Here is a 14,773-nt window from a genome sequence, read left to right on the forward strand (position 1 = left end):
GTCAGTTACTCGATGAAGTTTTGGCATGGTAGTTTTGGAATGTAGGCGGTCCGTCAGGGAGACAGACCAGCATGGGATTCAGACTTTGGGAGACAAAAGTGGCTTGCGGAAGCTCGAAGTTCTGTTGGTTTTAGGAGGTGGTCCGTATAAATTTCACGATTCAACAGTGGTGCCTTTAGGGGATATTCAGGAGGGTGACAGCTTGAGTAACAACGAGCGGCCAATAGCTATCCTCGACAAGAAGTCGAAGGATCTAAGGAACAAAAGGGTGGAGCTGGTGAAGGTGCAACGGCGGCACTGCAAGGGCTCGTAATGGACTTGGGAGTCGGGGGACGGGATCAGAGAGCACTACCCGGAGCTTTTTCCGGATTCAGCAGCAGACTTCGAGGACGAAGTCTAAAATAAGTGGGGGAGATTAGTAGCACCCGGTTCTTGGTACGTATTCAAATTCAAGAAATTTGGTATTACTCTAGGACTCGGCGAGTTGGAGGCCCAACTCGTCGAGTATACTCGACATTATGCGGGAGTTTTAGTAACCTACTCGACGAGTCGTGGGACCGACTCGACGAGTAGGAGCTGTCTGGACAAAACCCTAATGTTCAGGGTTTGCACCCTATTTAAACAACTTTTCTTGCCTCAACCCAGCCTCCATCGTTCCTCCCAACCCAGAGAAACCCTAACTCAAAACCCTAAGCCATTATTGAGTGTTCTTGAGACTTTTGGTGCCTTTTGTGTGTATTTGAAGTTGAAGAAGAAGAAGGAAACTTGGAAGTTCAAGTGGAAGTTAGTAGATCCAGAGGTTGTGCCCCAATTCCAGCTCACTTGAGGTATAAAGCTGAAACCTTGACTATTCTTTGCTTAGATCTTGATTTGGGGCTATTTTCTACCTTTTCCTAAGCCTTAGTGAAGCTATAGTCGGAATTGTGTGCATAAGTGGGTTTGTACTTCAGATCTGGAACCATTGAGGGTTCCCATGGCATAAAGGTGCCAACTTTATGGCCATGGGAGACCCATGCTTCATATATATACCTCTTTTATGGCTTTTGAGCCAAAAACCCCATGCATGGACGTCAAGATTGGAACTTTACGTAAGAAATGGACCCTAGGAGGTCAGATATATGGTTTTGATACATTGAGACCCATTGTAATCGACTGTATAGTTTTGGACAAAGAGGGACTCGGCGAGTCACTTGGGTGACTCGGCGAGTCGGGACGCTTTTTCCCCCAAAACGTCTTCTGGAAATGGTTTAGATTGAGTGGAAGGAACACTCAGCCTGCTATGGGTTTGTCTTGGACCTGGAAATCATGGGACTCGGCGAGTGTATGAACAGACTCGGCGAGTCCAAGACAATCTTCTTAGTTATGAAGATGAACTCGAAGAGTTGTTCATACAACTCGGCGAGTCATGGCCTAGATATTCATACGATGATGATGAACTCGACGAGTTCAAGAATGAACTCGGCGAGTCGGTTGAAGATTGTCCCGAAGTGTTAGATGGAGGAGAACTCGTCGAGTTCTCGCTAGACTCGACGAGTGGAGTCGGGGTTGTTTTGGGATTTGAGGAGCATGGACTCGGCGAGTTGGCAGAACAACTCGACGATTCGAGTCAACTGGAAGGTTGACTTTGACTAGGACTTTGACCAGAGTTGACTTAATTGACTTCTTGAGGACAGCTAGGCTAAGTGTTACTATTATTTGGTATTGGTAGCTCGGGGAGCCAGAGGAGCAGCAGTTCGGAGAGTGGTTGGTTAGCAGACAGAGGGTTATCAACAGTTCAGCAGTACGAGGTGAGTCTCCTCACTGTGTGTATGGGTCTACGGCCATAATGCCGACCCATTTAGTTTATGTATGGTAGGAAGACCTGGGGGTTAGCCCTAGGAATTATGCATGAAAGACCAGGAGGAGGCTCCTGGCACTCAGTATGTTATTATGTATGGTAAGGAAAACCCGGGGGTTAGCCCTAGGCATTATGTATGAAAAACCAGGAGGTGGCTCCTGGCACACTGTATGCTATTATGTATGAAAGACCCGGAGGTGGCTCCTGGCACGCTGTATGCTGATTAGCTACGTAGAGTAGTATGTATGTTGTCTTTGTGATGCTTGCATGGAAGACCATGGGGTGACCCTTGGCACTTGTCTGTAAGACCCAGGGAGTGGCCCAGGCTTGGCAAGAAAGACCACGTGGCGACCCGTGGCATAATGGCAAGACTATGTTCGGCACATAGCACCTTACTTGTTATGGTTATGATTGATATGTATGGCTCGTAGTATGTATGACATGTATGGCTCAGTTGATATGTATGGTATGTGGTGTTTGGGGAACTCACTAAGCTTCGTGCTTACGGCTTTCAACTATTTGTTTCAGGTACTAATGTTGTTCCAAGGAAGGAGCTCGGGGCGATCACAGCGCATCACACTACGTTTTCCGCAATAGATGATCTTTGGGATTAAAACTCTGATAACTGTCTTATTAGGAATGTTTTCAAATGTTTGAGCGAGATTTACTAAGTGGTTTTTAATTAATTCAAACGAAATTTTTGGCCTTAAATTTTGGGATGTTACAAAATTTCTGCAGTTTTGGTCCAAAACGATACCTTGGTGCACCACTGGTCCAATTTTGGATCTTTTTATTGTTTTTGGTCCCTACACACTTAAAAAGACAATTGCCCTTACAATTTATATTTTTCATTTTCTTTAATTCCAGAAATACATAAATTAATTTAATTTATATTTTTCATTTATATTTCATTTGTCATTTCTCTCTTAACAAAAGAAACACACATACAATAAAAAGATCGAGTTCTTGAAGGTGGTTGAGTTGACTGGTGTTGAAAGACTTTGCCGGAATTTGACACACGTTGATTAACTAGACTCCGCTGGTGGTGGATCCATCTCTCCTTCCCCATCTCTATACAGCAGGCTATAGATGAAGGAGGCAAGTCTTGTTTTTCGAGAAGTTGCAGCTCCGGCAAGAACTAACCGATAATCTTTTATCCTTTTCTGTCGGCATTTAGGTGAAACAAAAGAAATTGGATGTTGAAGTCGTCCCTAATTCAATCAGTGAGAACAAAAAAGCAAACCATAGTCACTTAAACTGAATGTTGAGTTGCTGAGATTTCAATTTTAAAACCAACAAAACACATATTTATGGAAGAAATCAAAAATGATTTTGAATTCTAGCAAAATACAAACATTGCATTCCTGGGATTTTGATTTTATAACCGGCATAACATATTTTTCATTTTGAAACCCAACAAATTGAGGGCACAGTAGGCAATGAACCCATTTGAAGAAAACGAAAGGGGTTTTGTAGACTAAATTCTTCAACGTATTTCTCATCTAAAACCTCATTCTCTCCCCTGTTCTTCCTCCATCTCCTCCCTCCGCATCAAAAGACAAAACCTCTGCCTCGCCTACCTGTTACATCACATCACATCATAAGATACTCCACTACCCCCAAAATCACCGCCACCATCTTCGTTGGAGACAAACTCCCCGATCGCTGGTTGTATCAAGGTGGCGCCAATGTGGATACCTACGAATCTTGGAATGTGATTAGGGTTGAAGCAGCATCCGTTTTTTTCTCAGGAAATCGATGGTGGAGCTATACAATTGATGAAGATAAAGAAGAACAAAGGAAGGGTTCTCTGTGTCAGTGATCGATTGAATGCCAGAAGGAAGCAAATGGGAGGGGCGTATGGTGGTTTGGGTTTTTAAGGGAAACAATTAAAAGGGAAGTACCCAGCAGCCACGCTCTTTGGAGAGAGAGAGAGAGAGAGTGAGAGAGAGAGAGAGAGAGAGGTAAAGGTGAGTAGGAGGGTTGGGGTAGGTGTTATTTTTTTCTTTTAATAATAAGAAATTAAAAAAGATATTAATAAAAGAAATATAATGGCATATCCGTCTTTTTAAGTTGAGTGTGGACCAAACCCACACAAAAATGTCAATCATAGGGACCAAAATCACATAAGGTATTCAAAATTGGACCGGTGGTGCACCAACATTTCGTTTTGGACCAAAAGTACATAAATTTGCCAACCACAGGGACCATTTTTGCAATTTTGTCTTATATCTATAACCAAAGACTTTGGTATTCTCAAGTTTTATTAAAAAAAAAAATTAAAGAATCACTTTCACTCTTTAACTTTCATTCTGATTTTGAATGATTTGGAGAAAAAAAAACAAAATGTTTAATTTTCTTTTACTTCTCGAAAATAGGCAATTTTTTTTTCTTCATTTTCTCTTCTTTTCTCTCTTTATTTTTTTTTCTTCCTAAAACTCTTTTACTCTAAACTACACCCTCTAAAGATAGAACCAGTGAGAAAATAATAATAATAATAATGATAATAATAATAATACTAAGGTGTTTGGGATATCTTTTTACCTTCAAAAGTCATTTTTGTAAAAAGACTTCTTGTAAAAGGACTTTTTACAAAAGATGTTTTTAAAAATGTGTTTGGATTAGCTTTTGAGAAGCAAAAGTCAAAAATTGTTTTTAAAAAATGTTTGGTTTAACTTTTACACGTAAAATAACTAAAAAAGGTAATTGGGATTAGGGTAGTTGGGGGTATATAAGTAATTTCAGTTTTAAGGGCTTCAAAAGTTACAAAAAGTCACGTTCCGTGACTTTTTAAAATGCATTTTCCTTATTTCTGAAAAGTTCTTTTTAAAAGATCTTTTCCCTTTGCCAAACATCTTTTGGTTCCTTTTTAACTTTTAGGAAAATTGGTTCATTTTTTACTTTTAGGAAAAGATAAAGGCTAAAAATTGGTTTAAAAGATAAAACAAACACCCCTAACACACATCTTGAGTTATTCAAAAAGTTCCGGTATGTAGTCGCTTGGTTTCTTGAGCTGCTTCTACCGTTCTACGCCTCTGCAACTTGCAAAGCACACAATCAGAGCCTTTAATCCATCAACGAGCCGCGCTGTCGATCGATGTAGTGCTGTTTCGCTACTTTCACCGAGGATTCCTTTACCTAATCTCTCCATTACTCCATTTTCTCTTTTACTGGTTCGTACAGTTTAAGTGATCACTGTTACTCTTAATTTTCTTTTATTTACTTTGTTTAATTTGTGTTTGCTATGCTTTTGTGTATCATCATTCATTGTGGTTTTGTGGGTTTCGTATATTATTTGGTCGTGAAGAAATAAGAACGTTTGTCAATGAAACCGACTTTGTGTCAACGATTTGATCTAGTAAGTATTTCCAGGGAGAAAGAGCGCAGAGATGGATGCATATATACTCACAACATTGAAGCCAGATACCATGCCTACTACAATTTGCGGATAGAGAAAGATTATTGTCTTCCTGATGGTTATCAGCGATCTTCCACATGTTGTGAACCCTAGAGGCCATAACAGACGGAAAGTGTAAGCAATTATTAGGGTTCCATATAGAAACTTGCTATTTATTATTCCATTCAACAAAATGTATGAGATTGACAGAATTCCTCGAGTGTGTAACAACGTTCTAGCCACTGAAATTCAAATGATTCCTGGAAACCTACTCGGACTTCCAGAATATCATTTTGAAAGTTCACAAATGGGATTTTTCAGCAGGTTAAGTTATGTTAACCTTCGAACACAAGAGATTTTCGACAAGTTGGTTGATTTATATGCCCACATGTTTGTGGGTCAGTGGGATCCCTACAGAAAGTTTATGGACATATTTCCACCTCCACCAGGCGTATCTTCAGAGATCTATATTGCGCGATGTTACATCTCTATGTGGTTCATCGACCTTTATGTTTCCAATCGTGAGGCTGTAAGCAAGCTTTCTTTTGTTGCATTCAACGAAAGATATCAAGGAGAATTCTTTCGATTCTCCCATGAGTATGACTCTTATTTGACTTCACTCAATGCTTCAATCCGACCCACTCATGTTAAATTTACTCTTGATAACGCCCTATACATACCCATTATAGGCGAGTGTATCGATGTTAACAATGCAAACCCATTTGGCATTAATAACTTCACACTTGAAGAAGAGCTCTTTCATGGTATTACCCAAATCATGAAAGAAAAAAATCTTTGGCATTTCGCTCCACTCTCAAGTGATGCAAGAGGACGACCATGGTGGTTATTCGATTGGCACATTAAAGATTGTGTTTGCTCCTGGTTTCCACCTGATGACAACTACACTCTTGAAGATCTCGCCCTTGCTTATATTCTTGGAACTGCATGCTCTCCTAATCTTGGAGTAAGGGATGTTGATGATTGGCAATACTTTTCTGAAGGCATTGTACCACACGATCCAAATCCAATGAACTATGATCGTGTAGTTGACAGAAGGTTTTATGGGTCTCATGAAGTTAGGACCATGGAGATTGAGTCCGACTTTTCTGTCCCACAAAATGTTTCTCATGGCTACCAAACCAGACAGTTGCCAAGGTACAAGTTAATCGACTGGGTGTATCACCATTGTGTTGATCTGAAGATGGATAGCCACGAAAGGACCAATGCCCTTAGATGTCTCTTGGTTGCTTGATTGCAACATATTACTTGGGATCTTTTTTGGAATGAACATTTCTAAATCATGATTAATAAAGATTATGACTTTGCTTCAATTTGCTTCATGCCCATTATTTCTCATTACTATGCTCGATTAGTATGTGCTATAATGCCTCGTTTAAAGTAATAGAACTCATGTCATCTTCATGCCTAGCCTATACAAAGGCCCAAATAGATCTAAGGGAGGAGGGAGTCGTGAGAAAGGTTAGAAATGGGTTAGGGTGGTACTGGAGGTACCGCTGGGTTACGACCCCTTGATTAGTGGTTGCAGCGGGTTGGAGAATTCATTATATTCCAGCGGGTTAATGAACCCGTCATTCATATCTATGTATGTGAAATAAATTGTGGAGTAAAGTTGGAGTCTGCCTCTTTCTTTGATTGGACACAAAATAAAAGTATTCCTCTTTTTTGTTTTCATGCGTGAATATGCCTTATCTTTCTTTTTTTTTTTTTTTTTTTTGGTTTTTTTGTGTTATTTTAGCAAAAGTTTATTTTTATAGGAAAAAATATTTTATTTTATTTTGTTTTATATTTTCTAATTTAATCAAATAAAAAATGGTGATGTGGCAAATAGGTTGAGTGGGTTGAAAAAGATAGGATTTTCATATGTAATAGGTTGAGAAAGATAGAGTTTCTATATGTTGTGGGTTGAGAAAGATAGAAAAAAAAGGAGATAGAAAAGTTGATGTGGAGCTGATGTGACAGTAAATTGAGTGGGTTGTGAGGGATAGTAATATCCTCACAATTTGCATGAGTTCTATTTAGAAATTGATACATTTTATTTTAGTATTTGTTAGAATGTTTAATTTATGCACAATTATTCGGAAAAAAAAAATATACTAAGATGAAGTTTTGAATTCGAATGGAAGTTTTTTGGTGTTATAAACTTCATGATGTGTATGTTATTAAGGTTATGAGAACGCTAGAAGATTTCTATATTTGATATCTCTATCTCCACACTCTACATCTCACTTCTCTTTACTTGGTGATGGTAATATAATTATCATATTGGTTCAAAGCATATCAACACAACACATAAAACATTGTCTTTACCTGATGTGTTGTGTGTTCCTCATTTATGTTAGAATCTTATTTCAGCTGCAAAATTATGTAAACTAACCGTATTTCCATTGAATTTTTTACAAGTCATTTTTTTTTGTGAAGGATCTATGCACGGGGGTGCATCCCATGCTGGGTGAGAATAGTGAAGATGTATATCATACCACCTTGCCATCCAAGCATCAACTCAATGTCACCCCCACCTTGTCTTCGTTTCAGTGGCATCATAAACTTGGCCACCCATCTATTGAAGTGTTTAAGCCAATTATTTCAAGTTTAGGTCTTAATTCAAAAAATTTCTCAGCACGTCTCCATTGTTCTTCTTGCTCAATTAATAAAAGCCACAAATTACCTTTTGGCAAGAACTCATTTGTTACCACTAAGCCGTTGAAACTCATTTATTTTATGTGTGGGGCCAGTTCAACAATCAATCGATAACTTTACATATTATGTCATCTTTGTTGACTACTACGTCAGATATAGTTGGCTTTATCCAATGAAAAAGCAATATGAAGTGGGTACTATATTCCTACAATTTAAAAAGCTTGTTGAAAACTTCTTTCAAACACCGTTGGTGTCTCTCTTCACTGGCAATGGAGAAGGGTATATAGGTCTCCGATCTTTCCTTCAAAACAATAATATCTCTCACAGTCTCACTACACCACGCCCCCATACTCGAGAACAGAACGGTGTGGCCTAACGTCGTCACCGTCACATAGTTAAACCAGTCTCGACCTACTTCACTATGCCAACCTTCCCCTCACCTTTTGGTCCATGCTTTTCAAACAATCGTTTACCTAATCAATCGGCTTCCCTATGCAAGCTATAAACAACCAAACTCCTTTTCAACACCCCTTTCAACAATTACCCAACTACACCAAACTAAAACCTTTCGGCTGCCTTTGCTATCCTTGGCTACGACCATATGCAACCTCCAAGCTCTAATCTAGTTGATATGAGCCAAGAGACGAAAGACATAAAGAACATCCCAGAAGTACGCGACTTTCCTGACATCTTTCCAGAAGAACTACCAGGATTACCACCACAACGTCAAGTCGAGTTCAGAATCGACTTACCCCAGTATCCAAATCGCCCTATCGTCTAGCACCAGCTGAGATGCAGGAGCTATCCGGTCAACTAAACGAACTGCTCAGCAAGGGCTTTATTAGACCAAGCTTCTCACCCTGGGGAGCACCGGTCTTGTTCGTGAAGAAGAAAGACGGATCGTTCCGTATGTGCATTGACTACAGAGAACTAAACAAGCTTACTATCAAAAACCGATACCCTCTACCTCGCATAGACGACTTGTTCGACCAACTGCAAGGGGCGAATTACTTTTCAAAGATTTTTCTGAGATCCGACTATCACCAGTTACGAGTGTTAGAGGAAGATGTTCCCAAAACAGCCTTCCGAACTCGTTATGGACACTACGAGTTTGTAGTGATGTCATTCAGATTGACTAATGCGACCGCAATATTCATGGACTTAATGAATAGGGTGTGCCGTCCTTACTTGGATCAATTCGTTATTGTATTGATCGATGACATACTTATCTACTCTCGAAATAAGGAGGAGCATAGTCAACACCCGCGTCAGGTCTTAGAAACACTGCGATCGGAGAAACTCTACGCGAAGTTCTCCAAGTGCGAATTTTGGATTCGAAGATTCGAATTCTTGGGTCACGTGGTTAGCGAAGAATATTATTAAAATTTAAATGTTAATTAGTAGGTCATTAATATGACAATTTTCTAGGGAATTTTTTTTAGTATTAAAATTTGCAAAAAAAAAAAAGTTCATTAACGGCATTGTACTTAAAAAAAAATATTATTTTGGATTATTTTTAGATGATACTGAAACATTTCATGTTTTCCTACATTGAAGCTCATTTGTAGGACAGTGTTCTGGAAGCGAATTTCATTAATAGCGTTGAACTTTGCAAAAAAATTCATTAATAGCATTGTACTTTTAAAAAATAACTTTTTTTGGAATTCTTTAACTGCAGGTAGATTTCTTGAATGCCTACCTTGATGAACATATGTGGAAAAATCTTTTTTGAAAAAGATAAAATCCTGATATGACAACCCGAACAAGAAAAAGAAAAACTCAGTTTTGACTAACCCAATTTATTCAAAATCTTTATTCATTTTAGTAGCTTACACATCATATAGATGCTCTCAAAACAGCATATGAAATAACTTATGTAATAATGCTAAAATGTTATTTGACATGTTTTGTACTTTCTAATGATCATTACTAGGAAACCTTTCAAATATTTTTTTACCAGAAAGAATATGATCAATATACAAAATGATGTTGCATATTCATAACCTAATTTTCTTAATTTACTGTAATAAGGTCTTCCTGTAATAGTTGATTGATCCTACCTAACTATCCCATGCAAGGTAATAGATTTATGTTGTTCTAAATATGTTAAAATGCTTCACTTAGGTGTTACTCAGCACATGGTCTGCGGACTATCCACATTGATTTCATGATTGAGAAGAACACATCACATCGACCAAGATCAGACCATCAACCATATTAGTGACCCCCACTGAGATTAGCAATGTAATTTGAGTAATCATCCAAAACAGGCAATGAACTTTGAACTATAGTAAATCTAAAATCAATTCCTAAATTGTACATCAAACTTCTAACATTAAACCTTGAACATTTTCAATTAATGTTATCGAGTTGATATGCATTTGATTATTTAGGTATATCGTAAATTGTTTAGCTTTCCATGTTGAATTATGGTGAGAATGCAAAGTTTTACGTTTAACTGTAAACATGAGGCTTTAGTTTGGTTGTCTAACTAATGATTTGGATGAGACAAAAACATTTGATGAGTGGATTCTTAAAATTAGTGAAGGTAATATTGGTGGCCCTAATGATGGTGAAGCTGAAGTTGAATTTCCAGAAGACGTTGTTGTTCGCTCTACAGGTGACCATATTTATTCAATTGTATCCACCATTTATCCATCATTTGAAAACCATCTTGATGATCCATCATATTTTCAAGATAAATCTATTTTGGTACCTACAAATGAAGAATTCGATGCTACCAATGACTACATTTTAGGATTGATGAAAGATGAAGGGAAAACATATATGAGTTCAAATTCTTTATGTGAGATAGAGTTACCAGATTTTTTTGAGGAATCAATCTACTCTTCAGTTGTGTTGAATGGTTTTAAGGCATCTAGAATTTCCAACCATAAACTTACACTAAAAATAGGTGTTCCAATCATGTTAATTCGTAATATCGAGCAAACCAAAGGACTATGCAATGGTACTAGATTACATATTGTTAGGATTGGAAGACACGTTATTGAAGTCTGAATCATATATGCTAGATTATTCAACGAGACTACTTATATACATTGCAGGAAGTTAACTCCGTCTAATAAAAGAATCTCATTCCGTTTTTAGCGGAGGAAATTCCCTATAGTTGTTTATTTTGTTATGGTCATTAACAAAAGTCAATAACAATAATTATCAAATGTTGGATTATAAATTGCGTAGGCCCGTCTTCACTCATTGTCAGTTATATGTTTTTTATTTCTCGCGTCACAAGTGAAAAATGATTGATTATTCATATATGACGAGGAAGGTCATCCAACTAATAAAACAAAAAGTTATGTCTACAAAGAGATCCTTCAACGATTATAGATATTCAGGTGTTTCATTGTTTTTTTTCCAGACATTTCAATGTTACCAATAATGCTAAGTCTGTTTCTGTTACTTTATTTTTTTTATAGTGCAAACTTTTTTATACCTTTATATGTTCATTTTTATATGTTCCCCGCGTTTTACGCGGGTTATAATCTAGCTTCTAAAATAAAATATTTATTAATTAAAAACTCCGAAAATCTAAAAGCCGTTAGAATTCGTTTTAACAATATAGATGCGTCAAATTGGCTAAAATTAGTTTTAACAATTTAAGAGACACACATACAAGGTTAAAATTAGTTTTAACAAATCATGTTATGAATTTTTTGATGCATTAAAATTTTCAAAACACAAGTTTTATTACTCCGAGTCATCCATATTACAATCACAATGTGATGCTTTTGACGCTGCCATGGATGTTATGAAAAAGACAAAAGAACCAGTATTGGAGTACTTAAAAAGTATAAATCCAGAAACTTGGTCAATGGCACATTTTAAAGGGAACCGATACAATCTTATGTCGTCCAACAGTGCGAAGTCTATAAATGCATTATCTAGACATGCACGTAAGGTGCCGATACTTATGTTGATCGATTTTTTTCGCGCAACAATGCAACAGTGGTGGTTTCAAAGACGTAACTTTGCAGGTATTAAGTTAATTTTTAATATTAATGTTTTATTAATTTAATGTTATTGATCTTAACTTCTTCATTTTGCCTGTTTTTTTAGCGGAAGCAACAACAATACTCACCCTTTGGGCCGATGATATTGTAAAAGAAAACAAAAAAACTTTTAGTAAGTGGGATGTTCGCATGATCTCAAATACGAAATGCGAGGTCAAAAAGGGGGCACAAAACGTGATTGTTGATTTCCAACATATGACATGTACATGTAGGCATTGACAACTTGATGGGATACCTTGTGGTCATGTCATAAGATGTTTAACAGTGAACAATTACCAAGACTGCTCGAGGTATGCATTAAATGCTTACTTTACCGAAACACTGAGGAAAACGTATGAGGAATCAATAAACCCTTTGCCAAAGCCATCCGAATGAGATATCCCCGATGATTTGATGATTGTTAAGCCACCTATAATGGATAAACGTCAGCCATGCAGGCCAAGAAACACAGACCACATTCCATCCCAAGGCGAGGGTCCAATTAGAAAAGAGTGTTCTACATGTGGTCAACTAGGACACACGAGAAACAATTGTACTGGAAGGGCGTCCGGTAGTGGAGCACGTCGCACAATTTCTACTGCAGAAATGACATTTAATATTGGTGGTTTAGCGAGTTGCTCACAAACCTATGACGCTGATTTTGATATAAAACAACATTGAAATGAAGAGTTGTTAACTTATTATGTATTGTAATTTTTTATTAAATCTTACAAGACATTGCTATGCTTTCATATTTTAGTTTAGTTTATATTATAACATTTAGTTTGCTGATTATAACAATTACAAGATGTTATTTAAAAAAAAAACAACAAACGATCCTTTTGCAACCAAAGGTGTATCATGATAATATTACAACAATTTTGTAACCAATTTTTAAACTCAGGGAACTGCAATGGATAATTCTCTTTCTCGATTGTTATATAGTCATCCCTAATTCTCATTTTGTCTTCCAAACGATCCTTTTGCACCATAATGTGTATCAATTGCTCGTCCTTCTCAGCAAGCCATTTTTCAGTCGTTTTGATTGCATTCTTAGTCTTTTTTATCCATTCTTCATGCTCTTTGATTTTGTTTTTATTGACAAACAAATTTTCAACTAAAACGACAACTAAATTAACAATTTTCCAAGTTATACGACAAATATACAAACAATTTTTAACTTTCAAATTAAATAAAATAACATTTTCTAACCATACTATAAACTTTTTTCTACTAAAACAACAAATATATACAAATTTTCAAGTTATACGACAAATATACAAACGACTATTGTACACATATGATAAAATTTTCTAACCATACTATAAAATTTTTTATACTTCACCAACAAATATATACAAATTTTCAACTTATACGACAAATATACAAACGACTATTGTATACATATTGTAAACATTATTTTAACCATTTTTCAATTTATAAAAACAATTATACGATAAGAATATACAATTTTTCAAGTTATACAACAACTATACAAACGACAAATAACATATTCTAACCATGCTATATCAATTTATCAACTTAAACCACTAACCAAAACATATTGTAAACATTATTCTAACAATTTATTTAACTAATAACTTAAAAAAATTAGCATATTCTAACCATTTTACTAAATGTACAACTACCCGATGCACACTCTACGCAGTCTCTACTTGTACATTCATATAACCAATAACAAAACAGTATTTAAACTTCAAGTTTATTAATAACAAATATTAAAACTATCAAATACAACAAAATTACCCTATCACAAACAATATAATTTCATTTTTGTTACACTAACTAATACAATAAATAATAAAATAATAAAGACATATACTAAATAAATGTTAATTAAAACATAAAAAGAGTTAAAATCTAACCATATTTTCGGGATTGTTGAAATAATCGTCCATTTTCTTCAAGAAATCGTCAAAAGGAATCTCCGAGAGAGAGAGTTTTTCTATATTGAAGAGTGAAAAATGAAGAAAAAAAAACTGTTTTATAGATTTTCACCTCGAAAATCGTAGATGAACAGCAAAAATCGCAGATGGACTTTTCCATCTGCGAATGTACAAGTGCCTAAAGCACAACTGTGCTTTAGGCACTTGTACATTCGCAGATGGAAAGCCAAAATCGCAGATGGGGCATTTCCATCTGCGAATTTAGTGGTTATTTTTGCAATTTCTATTTTTTTTGGCTAAATTTGTAAGTTAATTAATGTATTTGACTAATTTTGTAATTTTCTATTAAAAAATTATTTAACTGTTCTTTTTTTTTTTAAGTGAATTTATTTTTACGTTTTATGTAATTATATATATCTCAAAATTTTATAATTTTTTTTACAAATATTCACATTTATGCAAATAAAAAGTGCATTAACCAAAATTCATGCATTATAGAGTTGTACAATACAACACTTTAAAACACAAATTGTTGTGTACGGAGAAAAAGTGTTGTGTACGAATCAGTTCCCTAACCAAAACTTCCAGTGGTGTTGGCGCTCGATTGTCTCCGACGAGTCGATTACGACAACGCTAGGGTTTCGAACCAACTTTTTCTGCTGATGCTTTTGCCGTGCTTCGACCCGCAGCTTGCGAAGCACATAATCAAAGGGGTTTTAATGCATCAATGAGTCGCGGTGCGGTGACTGTCTTGAGAGCTATCCATTTAGTGCTGTTTCGCATTACAAATATATATATATATATATATATATATATATATATATATATATATATATATATATATATATATATATATATAAATTAATTTAAGTTTGGGACGATATGTCGTCCCTACAGCTTTTTCGGATGCCCGCCATTTATTTTTCTTCCCGCTCAGTTTTGCAGAAACGATTTATTGTCCCTT

The 14,773-nt window shown here is 36.1% G+C and overlaps 1 protein-coding gene across 1 annotated transcript; it reads left to right on the forward strand.

The window, feature by feature from the left end:
• The first annotated feature begins 4,813 nt into the window (after positions 1–4,813).
• Positions 4,814–6,926, forward strand: LOC145166264 (uncharacterized). Its single transcript, XM_079085205.1, has 2 exons — positions 4,814–5,010; positions 5,210–6,926. Exon 2 carries the CDS (start codon positions 5,428–5,430, stop codon positions 6,484–6,486), a length of 1,059 nt encoding a protein of 352 aa, XP_078941331.1. The 5' UTR covers positions 4,814–5,010; positions 5,210–5,427; the 3' UTR covers positions 6,487–6,926.
• Positions 6,927–14,773: the final 7,847 nt, after the last annotated feature.

This window comes from Lactuca virosa, chromosome 3 (assembly GCF_052849685.1).
Source record: "Lactuca virosa cultivar CGN04683 chromosome 3, Lactuca_virosa_CGN04683_v6, whole genome shotgun sequence".
Taxonomy (NCBI): Eukaryota; Viridiplantae; Streptophyta; class Magnoliopsida; order Asterales; family Asteraceae; genus Lactuca; species Lactuca virosa.

Coding starts and splice junctions, on each gene's coding strand:
- LOC145166264 (XM_079085205.1), top strand. CDS start 5,428: ATGTATGAGATTGACAGAATTCCTCGAGTGTGTAACAACGTTCTAGCC.